Genomic DNA, 26,752 nt, shown 5'->3' with positions numbered 1-26,752 from the left:
ATTTCAATTTTGTTGTAAGGGCAGCATGGCGGAATCATATAGCACAACTATAGATTGTAGTCACTAGGACTTTTAATGGGATCCCTATGGGACCATACTGCGGGGATGTCCTCAAGCACCAAATTATTAGTGAATTTCAGATTATCAAGTTTATTAATTACTAATCCTAATATATCTAATGAGAGTGCCAGGAGATATAGCCTAACTACTTAAAAGTTGCAAATGAAATGCTCGACATACATTTACATTAAATATATTAATGAAACACTCGTTGAGCTAAGTGTGTGTGTAGCTCGCCTTTTATTTGAAAGTTCATGGACCAAAATGAAAGCGCAGCTGCTAATATTCAAAGTGCAACATTGCTTACAACCAAAGTGTTGTGAAATTACTGGACATGAGAGTTTGGGGGAAATTCTGATTCAAGTATGGGAATGAGACCTCTTGAAGCTCAAGGGTACTCGGCTTGGTGTGTAAATTAAGGCACGAGATTGCAGCAGAGGGGATGGTGGATTGACAGCGACATTAGCCCCTCAGCACCTCTGCTGCATCACACTATAGCTCTGTAAAATAGATGGAAAGGAATAGCAAATTAAATCTTAATAGTAGCAAGGGATGTACAGTCAGGTTGGTTTGAACCTGCTGGGCTGTAAAGGTGCAAGACATGAAGGGTGGTGTTTTTAGTGGAATAAAAATGAAGTGGTTCTGAAGTGTTTTGGTTAATGGGTCTACTCAACCAACTTCATGTAGAGGGCACTGTCATATTTATATCAATTTGAAACAAGCTCCTTCACAATGCCTTCTGGCCTATTCTTGAAACAGGTTCATAGGTCATGTTACATTTGTTGCTTTTAATTTGGACAGATTCATTAAATTTGTTACATTACAGACTTACTCAGTGACAGCAGATTGAGAAAACACTCGTAGCTCCGGCCCTGACAGCACTCCAAACAGCTGGCTTTTGTTGCGGCTTTGTTGATAGTTTTCTCACTGGCTGTATTCTTTTCTTCCCTTCAGGTTCAGCAACACCACATTGCCTCGCCACAAAGACTAACCTTAATGTAGACAAAGCCAAGTCGGCAAATCTTTGCACAAGCAACATGCATGCACGCACACAGTTTCAAAGGAAGGACGTACACAGAGCGTGCAAGGTGTTTTTCAATGCATTTAGATGAGACCTTTAACAAAGGTCCCTAATGCAGATATCAATGAACCAAGGGACTGGGCTATCGGAGCGAAATTGGCTGACGGAGGGATGTCACCCCTGTGCATGAAAAATGATGGATCCCATTTGTAAACTTCTCCTCAACCCTACTACCCCTCCTCTCCTCCTCTACCCCTGCAGAGGAGGAGAGGAGGGGTACCTACACTGGTTATTAAACAAGGAAGTGAACCTATGACTTTTCTGACAAATAACAAGTAGTCTGGTAAAATTGGCACTTTACTGGCCATTTCACTTGCCTGTCAGGGAGCCCACAAAGGACCTTTGAGATTTCAGTGACGACAGAAAACATTAACATCATGACATCTTCCTTTCATTTTGCATACTACTCTTCGAGGACATCAACAACATGAAACCAATATCTATGAACCCAGAAACAAATAACTGGCACTTTAAAAATATTAGATTTTGTTTCGGAGTGGACAATCTACTGTTTGTTTTCCCTCATTCCATGGTTGTGCCTGATTTGAGAAGCAGGGGAAACACCTAAATCCATCTAGTTCAGATAAAGGAACTGCTGCATTACAACATGCATGTTTTTTGTACCCTGAAATAAAAATAGATTTATGTTTCATATATAAAACCTCTCACTTTCTCAAAGCGTGAGGCTAAGGTCTGAATGCAAACATGAACATGGCCATGCATAATACAACAATTTACAGAGCTTGCACAAATCATGCTAAGCATATAAACTGTGATAAGCAACATAATATGCATACTGAGCTATTCTATGGAAACAATGATATATTGCTAATCCTCCTAGAATGAATTACTGCATTTTTAAAAGCGGTGTGTTGAGTCAAAGGTGCTGAGGTTAATATAGGCAAACAGGCATCTCTGCTGGAAAATGAAAACTTCCCAAAGGTATGGGATGACCGGCCCAAAGGCTGACATTGCGTTTTCGGTGATGGAGTGACTTTGGGAAGGTTTGTGGTCTGCCAGTGTTGAAAGCCGTGCCTTGAGGGTAAGGGGTAAATTTGCTAAGTTAATCACATAATGAGGCCAATTAAACACGGAAGAACGCAGGTGAAATGGGAGCTGCCACAGAGCTTCTAACAAACGAGGCCCTGCTGATCCCTCCACTGGACAGAAGCTGGACAGCTTCGATAATCCTCTACACAAGTATCCACTTCAACACTTATACCGTGTATCTCATTAATGTATATACAGTATACTGGATTATGTGTCTGTATTGGGTGAATTTAGCAGGAATGTGTACATTAACATCCAGGGTAGCCAGGATTAGAGCTGCAATTATTTTCATTATCTATTAATGTGTACATTATTTTTTAAATTGAGCATACAATTACTCTAAAAATGTTAGGAAATCTTGAAAAATTCCCACCACAATCCTGAGTCCACAGTGATGTCTTTGAATTGTTGTGTTCGACCAACAGCCCCAAACACAAATATTTCAAATTTCTCTCCATCTAAGACACATACAAGTATTAGATCCTCAAATTTAAGGAGAGACAAACTATTTTAGCTCAATCAGCTTCTTATCATAAGTTATGAGGTTCTACATGAAGAGAAAATAAGCAGCTAATGCCTGCATAGTTTGGGTTATATTGGGTCTGTATTTGTGTTTTTCTTGGGGCACTTCTAACAAGTTTGAAGTAGCTTGGTTGGGATAAGGTAATATCACAAACACATGTCAGTCTGATCAAACCACGTGCACACTGTCACATATCAGCTTCATCTGGACTGAGTTTTGAGTGTTAAACTCTAAGTGAATAATACCAAAAACTTTTGACTTTGGTTGTTGCCTATTTAATCACAATAAGTTAATGTTTTTGAGAACAAACATATTGATAATAAAAAAAAATTTACATCATTTGTATTCATTGTTTCAGCACACAATGTTCAGGAATAGTTTTGTGCAGTCTGTCACTCTAACCTTGAACACCACCAAAACCATTTCACCTGAACTTGTGCTGAAACGTATCAAATCTTTCATGAAATTGCACCGCTTTTAATCACAAACAAGCATTTTGGTGTCTAGCCTGCACTCGATCCCCTTGATTGTCACTGATGGGAAATGTTGTTGATGAGCGTATCTGAGCGTTCAAGTGCTCTTGGAGGCTCAACGGGAGGATAAATCACTACAGCGGCAATTAGACTTCCCTGAGTGCTTCCTACATACCTGTAACTTCACAGGCACAGCAGGTCTGAGGTCAAAGATCGTGAGGGTTATACGCTGAACAAGATGAATGGTAGTGAAACAGTATATCCATGCGCCATCCTTTCACACATAAGAGTGCTAAGAGCTCTATAATAATGAAGTGTCACCCCCGTTTTAAACCATTTCTACTTCACGTACAGTTCGAAGGGTTGAAGCATTATGACTCATTTCTTTATGACACAGAATTTTTTGTTTTACCTGTCCGTCGACTGAGAGCTAAGGCCTGTGGGTGTGTGGGTTAATTTTAAATGCAGAACAGAACTAGCCAAGGATAGAATATCTTGCTTTCAAGCTGTAGGGCTACCATAAATGGAAAGCTGTTTCACTGTCACGCACACAACACAAAGCAATAAGGAACTGTAGAGAGAGCAGCGCATTAACACATGAATACATGGGGAGATATATGGACACTAATGAAAGAATATTTCATCGCCATCAAGGGTTTATAAAAAGGCCGACCACTCTACCCACCACGATCTACTAATCTGGATGTAGGGGATTTGCCCAGACTAAGATGGACAAGGGAAATTAAGGCAGGCACATCTTTACCAAATCATATTGCGATGATTTGTTAATAAAATGCAAAGCGACTAAAGCGCGGCCATGATTTAGACTTAATCCGTCATTATCCCGCCTTTGAAGTGACCTCGCTGTGCATGTTCCCGCTGTGACCCAGAAGCACACTCCCAGCGTCTTCATTAGCCAGGATGAAACAGAGACACACTTTGATGTCCCGTCCTGTCCACACAGACCCACAAACACACACACAGGACACCTACTCACACATCACAGATATCTTTATCACTGACTACACTGAGGCATGGAAAAACATTATGGTTTTTAATCAATTATGGCTCTCACCTTTGGGGCAGCACATTCATTACATATGATAGGAGCAGCTAAGGGAAAATATTCCTACTGCGTGCTGAGATTGAAATGAAAGAAATTGTATGGTTAGAGGGTAGACAAAGACTATTTGCAATTTCGCACAGCCGAACATCCCTGGCTGGATTTACATGTCCCCACAAAAGACTTCTGCCGCATTTGATTTCACTGATATAATTTATGCGTAACCAGTGATTTATCATCCTTAGATCACTGTGTAGAAATCAAGCACAGACCTCCTTATAGAGGTTCATGCATGCTGCCAGTAAATGACAGCTGTTGTAAAAGTTTATCATGGCAATGAAATGAAACAAATCCATCAAAAAGGCACAGGTTGCCGTCATGCAAAACAGTGCCCAAACCAAGATAGTTATTCGGCAGGAGGTAGAGTAAAAAGATTGCACACATGCAGCACATACATGCAACAACACCGGTCTTAGTTAAAAAAACAATCACAAGGCTTACATACTGTGATTGAAAAAAGCAAGCGGAATGGAAGTATTATTAAAAAGGAAGTTTCATTCAATCTGACTGTTAAAATAAGCATCCCAAATGTGCTCATAATTAATTAAAGTGTGCATGTAATGGAATTAAAATGTGCACAAACAGCAGTTAAACAGCAAAGTAAACAGTAAAGATCAGTTGATGTTTAAGTACTGAATCTACGTGTCAAACTATATACGTACAATAACAGGTTAATGTTGTGGGACACTACTTCCTACTTTAAGTGCACTATTTTTTTTAATATGGAAGGTTAATTAAGCAGCAAAAGGAAGTTGGAATTAAAAACAGGTTACATGAGCATCGGCTATTCAAGGGAAGCCTAAATCTTGAACTGATCATTGTTTGGTAAAGAAGGACAAATAGGAAAGCTTCTGGTAAGAACTTGAAAGTGAATAACTGGTCAATTTGGCCTTTCCTGACTTTAGGAGTTTATGAGGATGGCCCTGCACTGAATACATTAAACAATTGACAGACACTGTTGAATCCTCAAAGTTGCATTTCCTGCAATTGGAGGAATCTTTGAAACTGGCCAATCTGTGTGGGTTTTAATATAATTAATTTGGTCATTAGGATCAAGACCATGCACTATACAGTATATTATTGAAATCAAATACAGTTGTCTGGGCTGAAGTTTATTTTTTCTAGCAAGAAAATAAGCTGCTATTTTGGAAATAAATACATGGAAAATATCACAATTTATCCATAAGTCTCATGACTCACTATTGAAATTAATTTATGTATACTTTATGTATACGTTCCAACAACAAAATGTGTGATCCTTAAAGAAAGAACCCATCTGTGTATTTGGCACACGGTCTGCTGGAGTCCTACTCCCTTACACAAAAGGTGTGAGCACCCATGCGGTTAGCTGCACAACACACGTTTGCTGCATGGTGTAGAAGTAGATTCCTTTCCCTAGGCAATGGCCCGTCAGGCCAGACAAGCAGGCCGGGTGTTAAAGTGTGAGCAGGGTACACAGAGTAACAACAGGGCCATCTGCCCTGGGAATGCACACATCCATCTTACTAAGGACAAGCCAGTCTGGGAGCAGATGAAGGAAAACAAGTGGGTGAAGAAAGAACAAGAGGGAAAAAAATAAGTAACAGTGGGACAGGAAAGGAAGCAGTAGGGAAGTAATGTATGCGTGCAAAATGTTGGTGCAAAGGAGCAAAAGAAGGGTGAGAGTAAACATAAGGGAGTGGTTGGTATAACAGCAATCTAGAATGGTGGCACTATCTGCAGACAGACAAATTAGTTTTCTCTTATGATGCCGTGATCATTAGTAGGTTAAAAAAAAGAGCCTGGAGTGGAAAACACCTACAATGCAATAGTTATTTAAAAAAAAACTGAAACGTTACTGAATGAATGAACCAAATTGACTTTTAAAGCTTAATTTTTGCTACGGATAAAAGCACAGTAGAAACCTTATGGGAACGTTTTCAATTCATTATCCACATTTTTGTTTATTATCCTTTAAGTACTTGCAAAAACAGATTACTACTCTCTTTTATTGTATCAAGCATGCCATCAGGAAGGTCAGTTGAGAGGACAGCAGTAAGTCTCGGCTCCCACCGTCATCCCTGCTTCATAACCATCTGGATATGACTGTAAACACGGCAGTCAGCAATCTGGCTGCAATGATATCATCGCACATTCTCCATTTGTTTTTATTTTTAGACCATTTTCTCATCACTGTATAATCATTATATATGGTCTCACTGATATATGGCACTCTTTCCACTGACTCACTCTCTCTCCAACTCCACATTACCTTATCACACTGAGAGCTTTTAGCTGAGCTTCCAGCCATTAGCTTCAGACAGTGGGCAGCTACCAGGCTGGAACAGAGAGACAGAGAGAGTGAGCGAGAGAGCGAGAGAGAGAGAGAGGGAGAGGGAGGGAAAAGTGGCCTCCTGGTGGCTTTGGATGATGTCAGTGGCGAGAAAGCTTTTGTTATAACACCACCTGTCCATCTCGCCTGCAAGGAGGCTCAAAACAGGTCTCAAGGCATGTGGAGACCACTGTATAAACTGACCTTCAACAATTTTCATTTCACTTACGCAACATACAAAAGTTCATAGGCACTTTTGTCCTATTCGGGCTGTAACTGCAAGTGCACTATAAAAGTTCCATAACAGCCTGAAATTGCTCAACTGCACAAAAAGCAACCCCATGGCTTGTAAAGACATTTGCTGTAAAGAGGTGTTTGTGGTTAATTTACCTGGATAAAGGTTAAAAGGGAAATGTGTTTTGTATATACTATATTTGCAAAACCGGTATAAGTTTTAAAATAAACACTAAAATGCACACTTTAATCCATCATTCATAATCACTTAGAATTAGTTTGTGCCCATTAATTCCAAACAACTTAGTGGACCCGACGGAAGCACACCTGGAACACCTCAAGCCTTCCCTCGGAGCAGGGACAGCTGATTTACATTGGGAACAATTGTTTGGCTCCTTACTGAGGCGTTTGAGCTGGCCAAAGTGCCCGCCATGTGAGATGACCAATGTGTTATTGACTGATGGCCAGCCTCCTGCCCTCACACAAGTCTTCAAAACCATACAACTACTGGATACACCGAGGTGATCCTAACATCGATATCAATCAATTATTCACATATTTGGTCCGGCTAGCGAAATGCATCTCGACTGCATTTTATAAGTGCTAGACCAACATGCATTTTGTAGGAGGGAGCTCATCTATTACCCTGCGTTTGATCCTACAGTTGTGGTGAACTAACTTTCACACTGTCAAAGCGTAACACAGAACTGCGATGAAGTGGGTCAATGGTTCTTATTGTCTGCATTACAGCTATTAGCTTTTATGGATGAATACATCATGTGCACCAGTTCTATATTGGAAGTAACATGCAGAGAGGCGTTTTATTCATTTTCAAATTTCTTTCGACACAAAACCGAGGTCAAGCCTTAAACTTTTCTGCATACTAAACGCACTTGAACTGAATACATTACTAGGGAGGCAATTTTTGTGTGGGCGCCTCAGTTATGTTACATGATGGAGAGGAAGAAGCAGCAGTAGCAATATCACTGTAGTTATACAAGCAGCTGTTTCTAGTGGCGTTGGCAGTACTTGAGGGAGATAGTTTATTATTCCTTGTTTAGTCAGCCTCTCTGGACTATATCCTTGAAGTGCTTCATATAAAGGATAAAGTACAGCACAACTACACTGCACTGTGTTTAATATGAGGTGCTTTGGTTTGCTTTAGTCCATACCATCACATGCTCTCTTCCTCTCACTCATGTTAGGCAGATTTATTAAAGCTGTGCCCCGAGGTCAACAGCAATAGCCCTCATTGTACCCATCACTGTGCCCTTGTGTTTTTCATCGCCACCACTATGAGAGGCGAGGATTCATTCTTTTGATCCACTCCAACATCATTAAGTTATTAGTTGATTTCAGTGGATTTAATCAGCATAGTAATTCCTCTCCATGGGAAGATAAGTCTCTCTCAAGAGCAGTTACACCGTTCACTGTGCCCGTTGATTAGACACAAGCCCCTAAAATAATTAATCAGAAACTGCAAAAAATAATTTATCAAAAGTGCTTCTATCTAAACCCGCTCAGGACCTTTGCTTCTTAATAATTAAACTCCACAATTAGGCATCTTACCATGCACTCAGTGTGAGGCTCCATGCAATATTCATAACCATACATAATTATGCAATATATTCACTGAAATAAGAGGCCATATATTCACAGTGGGGCTGTCAAGAGGCAAGACATTTTTATTTGGTTTTACACCGTTTCATCTTATACATGAGCAGCTGGCTTCTGGAGACAGAAGAGAACGAGGACGTCTGGTCCTTAGCAGTCTGACACTGTATTCTGTGGCTCTGGCTCATGGAGGAAAGAGAAGGAGAGAGAGGGCGAAAGGGGAGAGAGAGATATAAGCACTTATTGATGATGCACGCTCCATGGGAACCACCAATATCAAAGTCTATCTGCTGGACACAACAAAGACATACCTTAGTAGTTTCATACATTGACCACAGTCAACACAAGATACACAAAAGAAAGAAAAGACATTAATTTAAAATGGGGTTGAGCTAGGGCGCTGGCTCCGGACGTATTGTACGATAATTATACATAATGCTCATCCCAGCATGGTGAAGAACTATAGAAAGCAAATAGTCCTGAAGCCCTTGATGGTGCCTGTAGCAAATAAGCAGCAGCAGTCTACAGTGGACACACTGTACAAGGTTGGCTTTCATCTTGAGATGCAGTTGAAAGCTACGGGCTACGCACAGAACAAACTGGCAATCAAAGCTAAGGGCAGTGGTGCACTTCACAGAGCCTGTCGTGTCGAGTGCAGCGGAGATCACACACAGACGCCTCTCTCACTTCACAACGGCTGATATTCAACACACGGTCTTTGAGAAGTTATTTTTTTTACATTGTAAATGTAAAAAAAAAAAAAAAAAAAAAAAAAAAAAACTTATTGCGGGTGGGAGCTCCTGTCTTTTGAAGGCCTTTCATGGCACATAGTATATGATGAATGAGAAGAAAAGCATACATTAACTGCACGTAACAAAGGCTCTCATTCTCCCTCAGGGAAGACATCCACAAAGATACCATTTGTTCTACAAGGATGGGTGAAGGAAGCAGAGGATAAATATGTATTCTGCATCATAAGATGTATTGTAGTGGACTAACATCCATGTGGATTACTTGAGAGTCGCAAATATCATGAAGCACTTTGCGGAGGGATTTCACAAGCACTTTAATAACTATATCAAGAATCTGTAATGCCCACAAGTTGTTATATAAATAAGGAATATGCTGTATCCCCATATGGTTAATATGAACACTGCTGTGCTCTATGTGGAGCACTACTACACTCTGCATTGCATTATTTGTACAGTACATACCTTTTGAATGATTGTCATGTGGATCAGAGCAATGAATGTTCAGGTTTCATTTTTTCTGCAAAATAAGACAATATAAAAAGGAAATTGTGTATATATAAAAATTCAAGAGTCAAACCAGCCTCTCAAGACTTTTTACACTTAGTACCAAACAAAACCAGTGTTTTCTGTCCCTGTCATATGCTGCAGTGACCTTTCAGGATATGACACAATTTTACTGTCGGTATAATACAGATGTGATTAACATAAATAAGACTTAAAGTCAAATAGGCGTAAAGGTCGTCACTCAGGACTAGTCCCGGGTCCGCAAGGTGATTTACAACAACTTAATTTGACTGTGCGGAGTAATTTATCTGTGACAGAGCAAGCCATGCAACTCTCTGCATGTCTTGCGCACATATAGGCGACAATATGCCATGACTACACACAGCTCATATCTACCCAATCAGTCAAGATGCTTTACAACTTCTGTCAGAGGCCCTAACAGTTCTCGTAAATTACAAGGCCATTGTACATAGTGCCAATAACTTTTGAAGGAGAATCTCAGCCAAACTGAACCCAGTAGTATCTCTCACTTTTATATGTGGAAGTCAAGATGGAATACCCCTAGTAGCGTACATATGAAGGAGGCAAGGGAAGTAGTTTGATGGTGGATTTGCTTTTAGAAAAATGCCTCCTCTTTTATTCGGCTGACAAATTCCTCTCAAGGATAAAAACTTGCTCAGATATTGACATTTTGACACAAAGCAGGTGGCGGACAGGCTTGATTCTGTTAGAGATCACTTGCATTTCCTTTCACATCCCACTAGTCTCCACTATGGCTTGTGGGTCTCCTGTTAAGCCCTGCATCTGTGTCATCTGCAGATCTAGTGTGACAGCTAGGAAATGCGCAGCATGAATGATGCAGAATCATTCATAAACAGCAACAAAAAAATAATGTCATAGGGACAGAAAAACAAGTATGTGGGTCTGGAGTCCGGAAGATAATGAGCTGTGATTTATTTCAAATGCCTCCTGCAGTGTCCATTGATATTCTGCAAGGAAATCCAATCCAGTACTTGATTGTATAAGGACACATCACAACCTCTAGTGCTAGTAATATGAGGAATTGAAAGAGAATTCATGTGCATACGTAATCATAATGCACACGTGTATAAGGAAAAACACTAGTACAGCACTGTAAAATGCTGTCTGTTAGGTAACTCTACACGTGTGTGCCTGTACATGTATTTTGTACTTTTATGATAGCATGGATAACACATGAGCGAGGTAGGGAGCCTACTTTTTGTGCCGGATGCTGTGATTTTCCTGGTGTATTGAAGGACAGACAGTGATAACCACGCGCAGGGAGACATCCCGTTCCCATTAAGTCACCTTTGGAATTTTCACATGAAACAATTGAGGATGCCTCACTACCAAAGCCTATGTTTTGTAGGCAATTACAGTGAAATTGCCTGAACCAGGTGAAAGGCATAGTCGCCCAACAAAGGAGAATCTCAAGTTCACATTATTTCTTTAAACACTGTTTTCTCCCCCCCATAATCAAACGTGTAAAGCACTTATTTTGTGTTTTGTCAAATGTGATCTTCTCTAGATCATTCAAATAAATGTCAGACCATGCAATTCTACTTAGAATAATAAGTCATAGCGGGGGGAAAAAATGGATTTTCTTAGTAACAAGGTACATATCTCTCTCATTCTATCTGAGTGGTTCCAAATTACAAACAACAAGGGAAATATAAGAGTAGTGAATAATCCCAGGCTCTCAGCATGGCACACATTGATGTGCAGATGCCTTTACAACTAGAATAAGTCATCTGAGATTGGGGAGGCAAAAAAACCCACTCAACCAGATGGTCTCCATAAAGCATGGCATAAACCTCTCCCAGATGTTGAGAGGTGGTTGTGGATCCAGTGACATGCAATGTGAAAGAGGAACTGGTAAGGCAGAGTGTATTAGTGGTCTCTTTATGGGTGCATTAGGTGCTGCGGAGGGGAACACAGGGAGCGCGGCTGCTGCAGCCAGTGAGCTACTACCAGGCTTTATGCTTTGATGAACCTACCCTTGAAAAACCGGGAGACCCGTGACCGTATTCCGCGATGCCTGGAAGACGCCTCCCGCTCTTTAGTCTCCTGCAAAACATAAATCAGTTTCTCATATCATCATCTAGTCATATTCAATGCATATGCAGCTCTAATCGGTAAATCTGTCAGCTTTCTCGCCTTTCACAGATATATCAGAATCATAATACTCTCCCACATATGCAGTAAATCTCTGACAGAGCCTATGTTTCTTAAAATTCAAAGACAAGGCTGCAGGAAGCAGAGAACTTCACTTGAAAAAAGATACAGAAAGTGAAGTAGCAGCTCAGTACAGGATGTCTCTCTACTGAAGGCTTCAGTGCATTCCAGTGTCATCTCTCTCCTTACCACTAAACAGTGGCCCAGACAGGAAACCAGAATAAATTTCCCCAGTTCATTGTCCCCGCTGAGGACTACCAGAACATCTCAGTCTGATTAATGGCTGTACACTGTCTAATGAACAGTAATTGAATGGTATAATGCAGTAGGTCCTTAAAAGCCCAGAGGAGTCGTCTTCCTCTGCCTAGCTCTCTGGAAAAGCAAAGCGGTGACATTGTCTAGAGTTGATTATAGTTGACCTTGTATGAAGAGAATAAGGCCTTTGAAATGGCTAACCTAAGCTTTGGGGAATAGGAGCACGGAAAAACAGCGGAAAGACAAATGAAATGGACTTACATTGGAAAAGGAAAAGAATGGATCAATGCAGCACTCAATAATGATTCGATTCTTTATCACAAAATTCTTAAGAAGAGGAAGACAATTGATCAAGCATCTCTAGTCGTATTGGCATTTCTAACAATATTAATTAAGAAAAAATGCTTAGCTCACTGGTTGATAAATCGGCCAATATTGTTATATCAAAACAAATGGTAGTTGTAAACATAATACCGCTCCAGTGAGTACGAATCTACCCTTGTCCACATTTCCTCAAAGTGTATGACATCTACAAAATAGACAAAGTCCCCCCTCATGAAATCAATCAACTCCTTAACAGAGTGCACTCTAAAGGAAAACACAACCTTCAGAAAGCCTAACAAAAGTCAGTCAAGTGATTATAAGAAAAGCTTTGATAAATGTGCATTGGGCTCCAGCTCGCCATCCTTCGCTCTCTTCCACTGAGATAGCCTGCCTTCACTCCCAGCGGACATCTCCACTTGGCAGAGATGCTGAATCTCGTTATTCTTTATTTGGCCTGGACCACACAGGTCAATATCCCACGCACACAACTGCCTCCCCGGTGTACTGTCTGCAAATGTATTCACTATTTAAATTCAATGCAATAAATCATTTAAAGCTTGGGCTGAAAATATAATCATGTAATTGAATTTGGTCATCAATATCTACTATATACACGCACATATACAGAGTAAACGGGGCATTTCGCGAGCACATATGAGCACTGGAGTGGAAGGAAATCTGTCCGAACTCAGCTCAAAGTATGAGTCATGGCAGTGCAGGTATTATTCATTATTATTCACAACATTCTAAATGATGAGGTTGCTGACAATGAGACAGCTAAGTCTTTTTGGCCTCAAAGAGAAAAGAGTAGAGCATTCATCAGTGATTGTTAGACTAAGTTCAGTGAGTTTCACCTGCAGCATCATTATTTCTGGTCTGAGGACAACTTTTATGAATATACTAGAATCTTGAAATACTGGAACACATGATTGAACAAAAAACAAAAAAAAGTTGAAGGTGTTCTAAAAAGTACCTTTCCTTTATGATGGCTACTGTTGTTCTAGAAGGAGCCTACCTCTCCAATTAGCTGAATTGTCTATTTCACAAATGTTAGTTGGGCTTTATGTGGTTGACATTGGACAGTGATCTCATGTGGCTATGAGTCCATCATCAGGATCGGGAAATCAATTTGCCAGTCTCCGGCCAACTCTGCTAGCCAGCTAGACAGTTGGCTGGTCAAGTTTTCAAATGTAAAAATTAGAATATACACTACATCAAGAAAAAGTTGGAGAAGATGAGCTCAAGCTAATAAGACCATCTCTGCGGCCATACATGACTATGAGGTGCTTATCAGGAAATCAAATCACCAGTCTATATCTGCCTCTGCTAGCCTGGCCAGTCAATGTTTTCAAAAGTAAACAGAGTAACAGAGTAAAAGGTGAAGATTGCTATCAGCTACGACCTATGTCTACCATCCCAACTATACAGATAAGCAAGCCCATCTCTGCGCCATCTCCATCTCTACATCAGAGAAGGCACCGAGGAAAACGTGGAGGAATTAAACACCAACTGCGACCTTTCTGTTGTGCATCCTGCTAGCCAGCGTGCAGGCATCGGCGGGGAGCTGGGAGGCCTCACTGCCTGCGTCGCTTGCCAGCGGGTTGTCAAGAGCCAGTGTCATTCAACAGGGTGACTCTTTTTCTGTTCTTTATGATGAATCATGCACAAGTTGAAGAATATGATGGGTATACATTTCACTGGAATTGTACCTCGTACAATTTTGTGTGACAGATAAAAATGGATGGATAGATTGACTGATATATAGATATGTAACCTTTCATAGTTTAGGGTTAGATGACTTCCGTTAACTAAGCGTGACACAATTTGGACAATTCTAGTGTAAACTGGATTTAATGCTTAAGATGTGTTCTGGTATATCCTTTCAATTGGAGAGCTTGCAACAAAAAAATCCTACCATATGCTTATGTCAGTCTTTGGTAGTTGACAAATTAAAAACTGCTTGGACAAATGAATATTACAAAAAGTAGAGAGTCTGTACCAGTGATTATTATTATTATTATAAATTTTCTTATTTATTTAATGGTCTTTCACTGCAATCCATAGCCAATCTGAATCAGCAACATACCTGTATGACTTAAAGTGATAAGTAATGAATTAAACTATTGATGAGGTCTTTAGCCAGGGTCATAACTGGCCCCCAGTCAATAATTACCCCGATAAGAATATCTTCATTGCAAAAGTGCATACTGCAGCAAAAACATCACCACACCAAAACATTCCCCTATGGTGTAATTGCCACTGCTTGAAATTATAGTTTTCATTAAAACAAAATGTTCAAGGTTATTGATTGCTTAAATAAGACTCAATATCTTCTCATTTCAAAGCCAAATGAAATTGCTTGGAATAGTAATATCACCCAACTATTGTGTGCATTCATCACAGTTACATTGCTTCATACTGCTGTCCCTTGAGGATTATTAGAGCAAAATAAGTCTATTTAGATGAGTGTAATTTCTAGGAACCACAGATCCATGCAAAAACATCTGTATACACAGCTCAGCCGTACTTCATCACTATGAACGCACACAATCACCAGAGTAGAGGACAGACATCAAATTCAACCACATAGGGTCTGTGGCTATAGCTAAGCTAAGCTCTATACACTCTATAATACTACATAAAGTGTTTAAAGTGCCCATATTAGGCAAAAAAATATGATGTGTTATTTTGTGTCTCTGGTGCTTCCACACGCATACAAACCTGGAAAAAAGACTAACCATGCCGTTTTGAGTGAGATAAAGGTTTCTGAATGTCCTCAGTCTTCAGTCTCCAGGTGAGCTGTTCAGAATCTGCACGGCTTTCTACGTCACTAGCCAAGATGGCCGAGACGAGGTGGCTAACCATAGCACATGCTAGCGCTAGCTCTTTCTCTTTGGCAAAACACTGCTACAACACACACTAGTTCACCATAATCCACAAAAGAACTACTTCCATGTCCCTGTTCTGCAGGTATTCCACACGTGCACCCTCGTTTAGAAGAAGTCTCCCATCTAAACCTGCCTTGTACTGACCAAAGTTGGACAGTTATCTAGCTGATGTTATCTTACCTAGCTACTGCGCTTGTGCCACTCCCAACAAAGATAGTATAGAAGCGAGATGTCTTACTCTGAAGCTAAAACAGAGACATAAACACATTGCAAAAAAATATGTTTTTTGAAAATTAAACCATGTAAACCTATTCTGGTACATCCTCAAAATACAATTATGAACCTGAAAATGAACATAATATAGGCGTTTTAAACATGTGCCCCCAGTACTAGTACTGTGACCTGTGCTTGTGTTTCCTTGCCTTGAAGAAACGCTGCGTTGGTACATGCACATTTCACGATACACATGGAAACAGAGAAATAGGTTACACAAAAATTAGACAAAAGTGTTGCTGCTGGAAGCAGGTCTATCTAGTCTATATGGACAACTTTTTGTTTTCCGGGACTGTTCAGATTCCGCTGGAAATTCTACAAGATGTTCCTTATTTACGGTCTGATGTCTGTCACCTTCCACTTTCTTTGTGTTGGTATTCTAAACTCCGGTCGATTTATGAGGACTATGGTTATCTACTCCTCAGATCTTTACAAGGTAAATTCAAACAGCTAGCTAGACTATCTGTCCAATGTGAGTTTTCTGTTGCATGACTAGAACAATTGTACGCGTTCCACCAAAACAAGTTCCTTCCCAAGGCTATTTAGCAGAAGCACCGTCATTGTGTCCCCATGATTATTGTGATTGGTTTAAAGAAATGGCAATAAACCATAGCACGTTTTTCTCCCATACCGGAATGTTGTGTGGACTAGCCAGACCCTCCTCCGCAGCACTGTGAGTAAAGCGAGATTAGGTCTATGTGGCGCTCTCGCAGTTATGGGCATGGTGATCGGCATAATTGCTAGAGCAAATCCAAGAGCAAATGAAAACAATAATTAATTAAAAACTTAACGTGAAATTTTAACCACATAAAACTCATAAGGGTACTTACATTCCTGGAACCTGCAGACAAAGACCTCTGCAAATGCAAGTTATGTGAATCATGGATGGAGGCCTTGCAGGGGCTCGCAGAACAACTCCCATTCTCATACTCCTCATCAACAATCTTGGCCTCAACCTGCAGGAAGGGAGAAAACAAGATCCCCTTGGCTTACACTGCACTGCTGTATTGATTTTGCTAAAAAATTATATATTTACGGAACTTGTTCTACTGAGTGCCCAAGAGTCTTATTCCGAGCAGAAAATGTTATGCTATACTAGAAGTGTATTCTTAATTCTTTTTTAAACTGAAAAATACACAGAGGTACAGTAATGGGAAGAAAATGGGGAGAGCATGCTATAGCAGCAGATACTTTTCCATCTAACCCAACAAAGCCTGTTGTGATGGACAAAGCCTGTACGTCTGCTTGTCTTCATTGACAAAAATCTATAATTTAATAAATACTATTTAGAACTGGAATTATTTCTTACTTCCTGTCAGATAAATAAGACCAAGATGTTCCAAGATTGTATGCTAAGACCTCTTCAGGTTGCAGTGTTTTACCTGATCAATAGGCAGGTCCACCTTCACTTGGCGGTCTTCCTGCACCTCAGCTGCTCCTGCCATCTCACTTCTTTTGTTTTGTGCATTGAACACACTGCCCTCTGAGAAAAGTGATTAATCACAATTACCTCATCGGCTGGCAGTCACCGTCTCATTCTTCTGCACACTCATTCTCTCCCTCTCTATACCCCTCCATCCCTCACTGCCCTCTCCCTTTGCCTCTCATGCTCAACTTCACAAGAGATCAACGTTGCCTTCAAGCCAATTATTTATTTAGAGTGGTCCCACAGACGAAAAGGGCCACAGAAAGCCTCAGCTGCCCTGCCGCAAATACGGCCAGCCAGTGTGAACTTTCAGTCCAGAGTAAGGTCCTGACAGTGACAGGCTGCTCCTGATGCATGTGGGGAATAGCTTACAGATTGGCAACTTCACACTGTTTTTCCTTGTAAGCAAACTCCTTTTTGTTGAGGCTGCTGGACAGGGTGGGATGTTAATAATTGAGACACACAATTGAGCACAAAGTCTTCTTCAATAGCCTTAAGTAATTTCATTTAAATAATAAATAACAAAGCATGGTGGATTAATTACTGACAAAGACAGGAACATTGTATAGAAAAATATAGGTTGTTAATAGCTCAAGGAGGCAATTAATTATTATATACTTTGTCTTTTTCAGTCAGGCAATTCCCTTTTTTATTTCTTTCCAGAAACACAGTTAGGAAAAGGCAAAATTTTTCTAGAAATGTGGTGACAAAAGCTCTGATCCTGTGCCACATGATGCTTGGAAACACTATTCAGAGCAATTGCTTGTATGAAAGGGTTCTAATAGGTGATTTAAAGAGACTCATGAAATACATCTGGTTAACTTAGCAATGTATTGTGGAAGGAAACCATTACTATGGCTGATCTCAAGTGTTCAAAATGTGGAAAGGGAACTGCACTACTTGTGCCTCGTTACAAACAACAGCATAATCATGAGCAGAACAGGAGAAAGTCAAATAGTCACTTCCATTTAATGTCAGCAATCATAGTTGCAACACATAAAAAGGACGGCTGGTTTCAAATCATGACAATTATCCCGTCCATTCTACCATATCATGTCATGTTATCTGTGGTACGGTACAGGGTTAATCTTTCAAGTTGAGTCATTGTATTACTGTGCACAGATGGTAAAACAAACACCCATGAAAACAACTACTGAATAATTGCATAGAGGAAGCAAACAGTATCACTTTTAAACAGCACAATGTTCAAACCCATCAATCCAAAAGGAACATTTTGTTACTTTTATGATCTTTCGTCAGCCTCATCTGTGAATAATCCATTGATCCATCAGGAGAAAATTAGAGCATTTTATTTCCCCCCACATAGTTAACAAGGCTTTCTGGATTCATATTCAACAAAATAGCCTGATTGAATTCATCTATGATTAAAGCCCCCTTCATGGAGTTTGAAGTCTTGTTCTGTTTAATATTCACAGAAAAGACTAGTTTCTTTTAAGGAGCAGGGGGGCAGGGTTCTGTTTGGGCTTAAAAGAACAGGTTAAGAATCCAAAGAAAGCTTGTTCACTTGCCAAATGTTAGTAGTTGTTTTTTATATTCCCAACACACACAAAACAAATATCTCAAATGTAGCCATACACATGTACCCTTGCACATGCACACGCACACTATAGCCAAACACATGCATATAAACATACATTTGTCGTCAGAAGCCAAAAGTATTCTTCATTCAAGAACAATTTGGAGGGAAAAAAACACTACGAGAACAGGGGGGCTGGAGAAAGAGAGAGATATTTCGATAGAGTTGCTCTGCTTACCCCCTGTCGAGAAGAGAACTGGGTTTCTGGACACCTGCCTCTGTTGTTTGGTTCTCTCCAGTTTGGCTTGTTTCTTCATCTGCCCCCTGGCTGTGTGCTCAAGGTCCTCTCTAAAGCCTGTGCGAGCAAACTACATGAAGAGACAAAAGAGAGGAGAAAAAAGGGGCACAGATTAAGGCGGATTTCCTCACATTTTCTTTGTGATTCATCATCGACTTTTTGCTGTTGTTTTGTAAAGAGGGAGAAAAAAAAGGGACAAAACACATTGTGGCAAAACTTGTTTCTCCTCTCTTTAACGTTTTTTTACGTTTTCCATTGACCTCAATTTTTCATGAGCTGATATGCTATGTAGCTCCCCTGTGACTCCAACTGTATTGAATTCATCTGGTTCCAATTCATGCCGTACACAACCTATCAATCACTAGGGAGCGTGGCAAACTAATCATTTATTGATGAAATGGGCCAGCCATGAATTTCTAACTGCATTTGTCTTATTTATCAAGCCAGATCAAACAATGAAAATCCAAACAAGCTTAAAGGGAAAGGGAGGGAGTTGTAGGGAATAACTTATTCTTCAGCAGTAGACAGCAGAAGGTTATTGATGGAGAGGGGAGGGGAAAAAAGAGGCTTGGGACTTAGTTGCATGGTGGGAGAGTGAAGGAGCGAGAGAGTAAGAGAGAAAAAGAGAGAGCATTGGGGAGAGTTCAGAGTGATGTTCAGACAGCAGGGTACACATCTGAATTAATGCTTCCACAAAAGGCAATTTTCTCCTCACAGGCTCCTCATCCCCTCTGTAGGTAGCAAGGTAAGGTATGTCTCCCTTACAGAGACACAGAGTGCAGGATGGGGCAGACTTAATGTTTCTTTTCAGCTACAGTGCTCTTTACTACAGCTGCCTGGCTGGATCCCTGGGCTGGCTTGGGGGATAGTGTAGTGATCTCAGGCTTCCACCAGAATACACTTCTGGCAATGGTGTTTACAAGCTCACTAACATGGCCTCTGGGGTATAGCAATGTAGTTTCTTCACTTGTTTGATTTCTTTAATGCAGAGGCAAAGTCTGTTGATATTCTTTTGAATTTCTACAGCCGTTGGTGGGCTGAGGGAGAAAAATAAAACAACAAAAGAACAGTGAAGTTAGCCTGGTACTGTATATTCAGCGGAGAGTTGAAAGAGAGTTCACCCTCTATCTCTGCAGTGTCCACATAACCGCACATGATCAAAGACAGTAGAGCAGTGGCACTGTCGCAGCGGTAAGCTGTTAATTCAGTTTTGCAACCTCAATTCATCTGTGAGTGATATGAAACAACTTCACCATAAAGTTCAAAATCAAAATACATCTGGGCAATCAAAAATTGAACAGCTTGTTTTCCATGTTTACAGCCTGGTGGTGGGATGCAAATAGATCTTATCTAAATCAACAAAGTTAAATCAAGACTGTCTCACTCGGGGAGGGGAAAGCAGAGGACGAGAGGCATCGCAGAGCCAGGAGAGTACAGTACAAGTAGCAGCACGACTGGAAACACGGCAGTGGAAAAGCTGAGGTCATCTTGCCTCTCGTTCTGGATTACATATCTACAGTACCATGTCCTGTGGGAGCTGACAACTGTGTGTATCAGGAGGCCCCAGAGAGAGAGACCAATAGAGAGGGAGTGCAAGAGTTAGCGTGGAAGGGCTCAGGGGGACCAAGCAAAAAATAATCTGTGGTCCTCTTAAGCGGCAGAGAACAGGAGTCAACAGGAGGACACTGTGATATGATAGCCAGGGGAAAACGGTGGTCCCAACCAATTGGACCGACCAGCCTCCAGCCATACTGGCTGTGGTATCAGAAGGAGCCACTCCCAGGGCCGGGTCCTTAGCGAGCAGACACGCTGGCAGCAGTGAGGGGGTATAGATTTTCCACGGGGCATTGCTACTTCCTCTCACCAATGACATCATCCAGAAACAGCAGAGCGATGGTGAGCAGCAGCAAGTCATTGCTGCTGTCAAAGATTGCAGGTATTAAAAAGGTTAAGTCAGCCTTTCTGGGCCGTTTTCACAGGATGCTTTGTGTAAAGTACATGTGAAGCACAATTGCACTGTTCAGTATAATGAAAGTACTTTGCTTTGACGCACGTCATTATTGTCTTTTTCTATTTGCATTCCTCTTTCCCCAATTAATCTTCTCTTTATGCGACATCTATCTCAAAAGTTTCTATCTCATCTTGTCTTTGAACACCTAACTCAGCTCAATATGTTAACTCAATATGTGCTTGCTCCCGATGGGGACGTGGTGTGCTGGAGAGTTTCAATATTACACTCAGCAGAGCCGTCAGCTTAGACTTCAGCGGTTCCTCCAGACCAGATGTCCCATTCAGCGGTGCAGAAACACTACGCCGCCGATGCAGACAGGACAGAACAGACACCGTTCCCATACAGCGAGGTTGCAAGAACAAGGTTACATTTTACACAGCCTCAGTGGGCAGGTTTAAAGGATCTTTTAACAGGCATTTCAAACCAGACTGCTGTTGTTTTGTGAGGTCAAACTGAATTTAATGATGGACATGACCCTATAAATGTATGTGTAATCAGTAGGCTAAACAGCCAACAGATCAGGACATAGTGGGCAATTTTTGTCACATGTATCTTTCCCCTACGAAAGGTCCTTATTAACTGGTCAAATGATGTTTAGAAATTCATGAGGTTCAGACGTGAAGGCAAAGCAAGTAAAATGCGTCAGCATCATGTCCATTGAATAACTAATACTACAATGAGCTGGTGGATGCAAAACCCAGTCATAGTTTTGTCTCTGTCTCCACCTCATGGTGCTGTGTAAAATGGCAAAGGCTATGGTCTTAGCAGTGTTGATTCAGATTTTCCTACCTAAGGACTGAACCTCAGTTCAGCAAAGTTTGATAACAGTGTGGTGTCCATTTACTGTTTTATGATTGGATAGATTTGAATAGGATGGAGAAATCTTACAATATTCTTCACATATTGTAATATATTACTGATAAATATTCATCATATTTCTCAATATAATGGTAGACAACCACACATACAGCTAGAGATAAGGCACGGGGCATTTTTCTCCATATGAAAAAAAAAATGGCATCTGCCACAGCATTGTCATCTTTCATGGTTAGAAAAATCAGATGTCAGACACAAATCTCACAGGGGGGCCCCCCATATCTACCTCAACTTGCTGAGTGGGCATGTTCTCATCTTCAACATGTGATTTGATGTTCATCTCGGGCCCACAGCAGCGCAATCCTCATATGGATTCAAAGCACTTCACTGTCTACTTAATCACAATACAAATTGTCCCGGTTCTGGTTTGAATAAGAGATTTTTTCAGTAAAGTCCCCCTGGTGCATATGATCTGTCTATGAGGCTCACTGCACTTGATCAAGTGGGCCAGCCTTTCTCTGTGGGGATTACCCATCAAAGTGGAAAGCAAAGGTAACTCAACGCCTCTTGCAGACAGTGATTGATGATAGCGCTGTTTCATAACGAATTGCACCCCCACAACAAGTCTCACACGTGGGAAATGTTAATTGAAATGCTGTGTGTGCAAAGATACGCTTTTCAACTGTGATACTACAAAGGTGTTACAGCTATAAACCAGAGGGAGTTTAGGGGAAAAATATAACAATTGAGCATGTTGGCAAGAAAATGAACAACCAGATGGCAAACTACACCCAACTCTGAAGCAATAGTACTCACCACATCCTTTGGATGTCTCGTCTTTCTAATAGCAGGCAGGATGTCTTGTCTGTGGGGGGGAAAAGGGAAACCAAAATTGACAAACATTGTCTCCTTCCTTTTCACATCAAAATAGGGATACAGTGTTTCTTTAAAATATGTAGATAAAACCTTATTTCATTGACCAAAAATCATAGTTGTCATACTGTTTGATGACTTTGGTTTCGTTGATTAAATCCCTGCAGGTGTCGTAGTGATCATATGGGAGAGCTTTAAACTTTTCAGCACCAACTGCGACATAGTACTGATTGTTCTCCAGTTCAGTGGGACCGCAGACAGGACGTCCATCTAATGTGCAAAGCCTAGGAACTCAAATAAAGAAATACCACAAATTGGAGCAATGTTTTGTGATTGTTTTTAATTATGGTTATAAATATCTGTGTTTAGGATACTAAAAGAGACAGCGGTCTCAAATATTGTTTAAGTGGTTAAACTTAATGTTTAAAAATCCATCAAAGCAGTGTTTGCCTCACAAGCTGTTTTGGACAAACATCACAACCAGACATGGTCCTAATCATTAATTAATTAGAAAAATCATTCCGCTATGCTAAATACTGCTGATATAAAACCGATTGGAAAGCCTCCAGTAATCAGATTTCCACCATCCACTGTTTATTAGAGAAGCTGATACTCTACAGCCAGGATTCAGTGTTGTGACTGAACTGTTAACAGCTTCAAGTTCACAAACATAAAAATGTGTCTTCTTTAGAGGAGTTGGGACCTATTTTCTTAATACAAAATACCAAACAGGTTGTACCTTTGCTTGCCCTGAATAGTACATGACTGAAGAAAAACTGTAAGGGCTCTTAACGCACTGATGTTGGACATCACCTGAAAACAGCACCAGTGCGAAGACGCACTCTCTCTGTCACCATGGCTAAAACATTTTCCCAGCTTCTAAGAGTATACTTTGGGATCCGTATTCGAGCTGGAGCAGCCAAGACTTCTCCATTGGTAAAGACACTATGAAACACAACAAAAAAATAAGACACAAAGAAATAAACATTAAATTGCAGAAAAGAAACCAATTGGGGAGAGACACAAAAAAATATTTCTTTACTGCATAACACAGCAAAGAACATTTTCTTTTTTACATTCAGGATAACTTTGTATCCAGCTTTAAATCAATACTTACTTTATTGTGCAAGACTCGTCTGTAATTCTCTTCCAGCGAGCAGAAACTACTATTCTGCTGTGAACAACAGGTCGGATCTGAAAATGTCAAAACTAGGGTTCAGAAAATAAATATGGCCCAATGGTGAAAAGGAATGATGCGTTGTCAGACTCAAGCTTGATGATTGTGTGAACAGGACTCTACTATAAATTAGTCCCAATTATCATTCAGAACAATGTAAGGTGTCAGGGTTTGGCTCCAACCACCTGCAACCTCCTAATGAAAGCTCCATATCATAGTATGGTCACACAACATATATCTCCTGACAATAAAGGTTAGACTTAGCTTAATAATTTGCAGTATAACTGATCAAAGACGGACACCAAAAGTGGACTTACCTGTTCATTTTTCTTTTTCTGTGGCTTCTTTGTTGTTATCTCACAATAGCTGGTAGGCATTAAATAATAAATCATGTAAATAACTAGGCTTCAGGTGATGACGTTACGTGACACATATAAATAGATTAAGGACATCTCTAACTTAGACCTGACAATGCCAATCAAAAGTTTTACAGCTGCTTTGAACTTTATGCCAACTGTACTGGTCAAGACAGCAAATAAAACCGCAACAGTAAACGGTAAACCAAATTTTAGTATAAGATTTGTCTGTGTAAATGTAGCTAGACTAACGTTAGCTAGTTTAACCCTAAAGCACTTAGATTAATGATATGGATACATATTTTACAGGCTATGAAATAGCCTACCAACCCAGCCAAATGTCTATCCAACACAAGAGGCAAACTTTACAGAACATGGCCTAAAGTAATACACGTTCTCAGGGCCGAGGATGGAGCCCTTGATTACTGTGACATACTGTTCTGTGACCATCCTGCTACAGTATAACCTACACATGGGAGACACACACCGATACACACCTTACAGCATGGTACCTACTCCAGCTTTTTGAACTGCTCATTTCCGGCTGCAACATATACACTTCCATGCTTCAAGTCGTCCAAATGGTCAACTTTGTGGCCCTCTCTGGGAGTGTACAGCCTTCTCACGGCGCCAAACGGAGCCTCAATCCCTCTGGTCAAAAAGGTCAAAAAATTGTCAAAAGTTGACAAATGCCGCGGATTCACAACTATTTTTCTTCCGGAAAAGAAAGCGTCTCCGTTCTTGTAGACAGTTATTGTTCTGGTCGGCGGCAGTTCACCTCCCCCAGCTGTGCCTGGCATACTTTAGCTAGTAAACAGAGGAAGTTTAAAACCAACAAACAATATTGACGCTTGGTGTCAAACGTAACCTAGCTAAATGTGTCACAGCCAGGCGTGTTGAGCCTCCGGAGACGTAACTGGAGACAGCATCTGATATGGAAACCAATTCTTCCACATGAGCATCAAGAAACCTATCCACCACCTGTGTTGTTTTCTGGTTTCTTCCTTTTGTATAGCTTGCTAGCTAGGTGTTTGATTCCAAAACTTAAGTGTTGCCAAGGCAACCACGTCTAATTTGAGTCACGTTGTGTAATTGCAATAGGTTATCCTACTTTAAAATAACACTTTGCAGTATATCAAATGTCAAACAAGCTAACATTTTTATTATTATTATTATTATTATTATTATTATTATTATTTTTAATAAAACATTTGGTCCTTCATGTTCTGCATTTTGAAGACTGACTTTTGTTCTAGTCTATGTGCTGGAACATGGGGTGTGTTTCGCAGTGCAAGAACCTTATCATTGTATTAAAGTTGCAATAAATAATTTTGACCACTTTTGAACAGAAAAGACAAGATGAAGTTGCATTAAAAAGCCTTGATAGATCACCTCATGAAGCAAACAACTACCTGTACATCTGAAATAAATGAGGGACATCCTGTTTGAGTCCAATATTGGCTCACTGTTACACCTTGGTTTGGTCCACCAACTCCGTTTTATCCTATAAGTACTCAAACTTTACCATTTCTTTTATTTCTCCAAAGTACTTTGTGCTGTGTGTGTTCAGGAGGCTCTTCACCGACGTGGATGAGAGCCATTGATACACCCATATTGACCAACTAAGCTTATGCAGTTGGCATACCTTTCACCCCCTTTACCGCTCCACTTTTCTTTGGACATTTACCAAAACGGGTGACTTGTTGGCAGTGCTCCTGTAGCTTGTTCCTCCTCTTCTTCTCCTTCGTCTTCCTCCTGTCTTCACTGAAAGACAGTTAAACTTTGTTCCATGTATTAAGGACACAAGCTTAAACATTACTTACAAAATCATTGAAAGGATATTTCCATGGTGGATATAGCAGTGGATACAACATCAGATACAGGGTGTATTTCTTATGTTCGTTCACTGCCATATCTCCCATTTGCAGGCCTTTTTTTCAGCACAGATTGTCTGCCAGACTACTGTTTAGACCAAGATGTCCAAATTGTTTACCACAATTGTAACCAGTGATTGCGCCAACAATGGCACCTAATTGGTTTTTGCCAGACAACTTCTGGTCAATTAAATGCATAATTCATCTAAGCATTAATTATTCATTTCTTAGGGGACTGGTGCTTTGCTTTATTAGAAGAACTGAATCATGCATATTCAAATTTCTCTTCACAGAGGGACTCAATAGGATATCATCTCAGCTGGGATGCCCGTCCTAAAAAACAATAGCAGCCAGGGCTGTTAGACAACTTCTATTAATCACACAACTAAACTGTAGAGGGTTTTCAAAGATGAAAATGCCATATTAACCTAAGGTATGTAATGTCTTGTTTTTGTCATTCAGCAAACATTGTGCTGTCATATTGTTACCAAGTGTAATTATTTTTGCATTATTTAAAACTCTCTTGTGTTTAGAGAATACTTTACTTTTAAATAATATACATGTCACGGCAAAACTGTCAGTGGTAATTTAACTCAGTATAATATTTTTGGACTACATCATCAGATTGTATTCATTGTGTATGATGGATATCATCATTTTTACCGAATAAATATTTCTATAGAAAAATATCCAATAATTACTTCGAATTAATATCTCTTGACA

At 40.3% G+C, this 26,752-nt stretch overlaps 1 protein-coding gene across 6 annotated transcripts; it reads right to left on the bottom strand.

Moving 5' to 3' along the window:
* Positions 1-8,507: 8,507 nt before the first annotated feature.
* dcdc2c (doublecortin domain containing 2C) lies at positions 8,508-25,206 on the bottom strand. 6 transcript variants are annotated; one of them, XM_032500380.1, is made up of 13 exons: positions 24,672-25,206; positions 24,117-24,165; positions 23,740-23,816; positions 23,436-23,567; positions 22,751-22,906; positions 22,566-22,614; positions 18,863-18,992; positions 17,044-17,144; positions 16,492-16,617; positions 15,709-15,711; positions 11,744-11,813; positions 9,684-9,738; positions 8,508-8,648 (listed from the first exon to the last, which is right to left on the bottom strand). In XM_032500380.1, exons 1-12 carry the CDS (start codon positions 24,953-24,955, stop codon positions 9,707-9,709), a joined length of 1,209 nt encoding a protein of 402 aa, XP_032356271.1. In that variant the 5' UTR covers positions 24,956-25,206; the 3' UTR covers positions 8,508-8,648; positions 9,684-9,706. The 6 variants fall into 6 exon arrangements, with proteins under 6 accessions (XP_032356271.1, XP_032356276.1, XP_032356274.1 ...); XM_032500385.1 differs by having other exon boundaries at positions 24,653-24,927; XM_032500383.1 differs by lacking the exon at positions 11,744-11,813.
* Between the last annotated feature and the right edge of the window lie 1,546 nt (positions 25,207-26,752).

Source organism: Etheostoma spectabile, chromosome 20 (genome assembly GCF_008692095.1).
Source record: "Etheostoma spectabile isolate EspeVRDwgs_2016 chromosome 20, UIUC_Espe_1.0, whole genome shotgun sequence".
In the NCBI taxonomy this organism is placed as follows: domain Eukaryota; kingdom Metazoa; phylum Chordata; class Actinopteri; order Perciformes; family Percidae; genus Etheostoma; species Etheostoma spectabile.
The sequence above is the reverse complement of the archived record's forward strand: the minus strand, read 5'-3'. Positions and strand labels throughout refer to the sequence as shown.

What these genes read in the sequence shown, in the direction of transcription:
- dcdc2c (XM_032500380.1), bottom strand. Translation starts at nt 24,955, where the DNA reads ATGCCAGGCACAGCTGGGGGAGGTGAACTGCCGCCGACCAGAACAATA. An exon ending in AGAAAAAGAAAAATGAACAG is followed by an intron (nt 23,817 to 24,116) that starts GTAAGTCCACTT and finishes TGACATTTTCAG; the next exon opens with ATCCGACCTGTTGTTCACAG. An exon ending in CGAGACATCCAAAGGATGTG is followed by an intron (nt 18,993 to 22,565) that starts GTGAGTACTATT and finishes CTCTTCATGTAG; the next exon opens with TTTGCTCGCACAGGCTTTAG.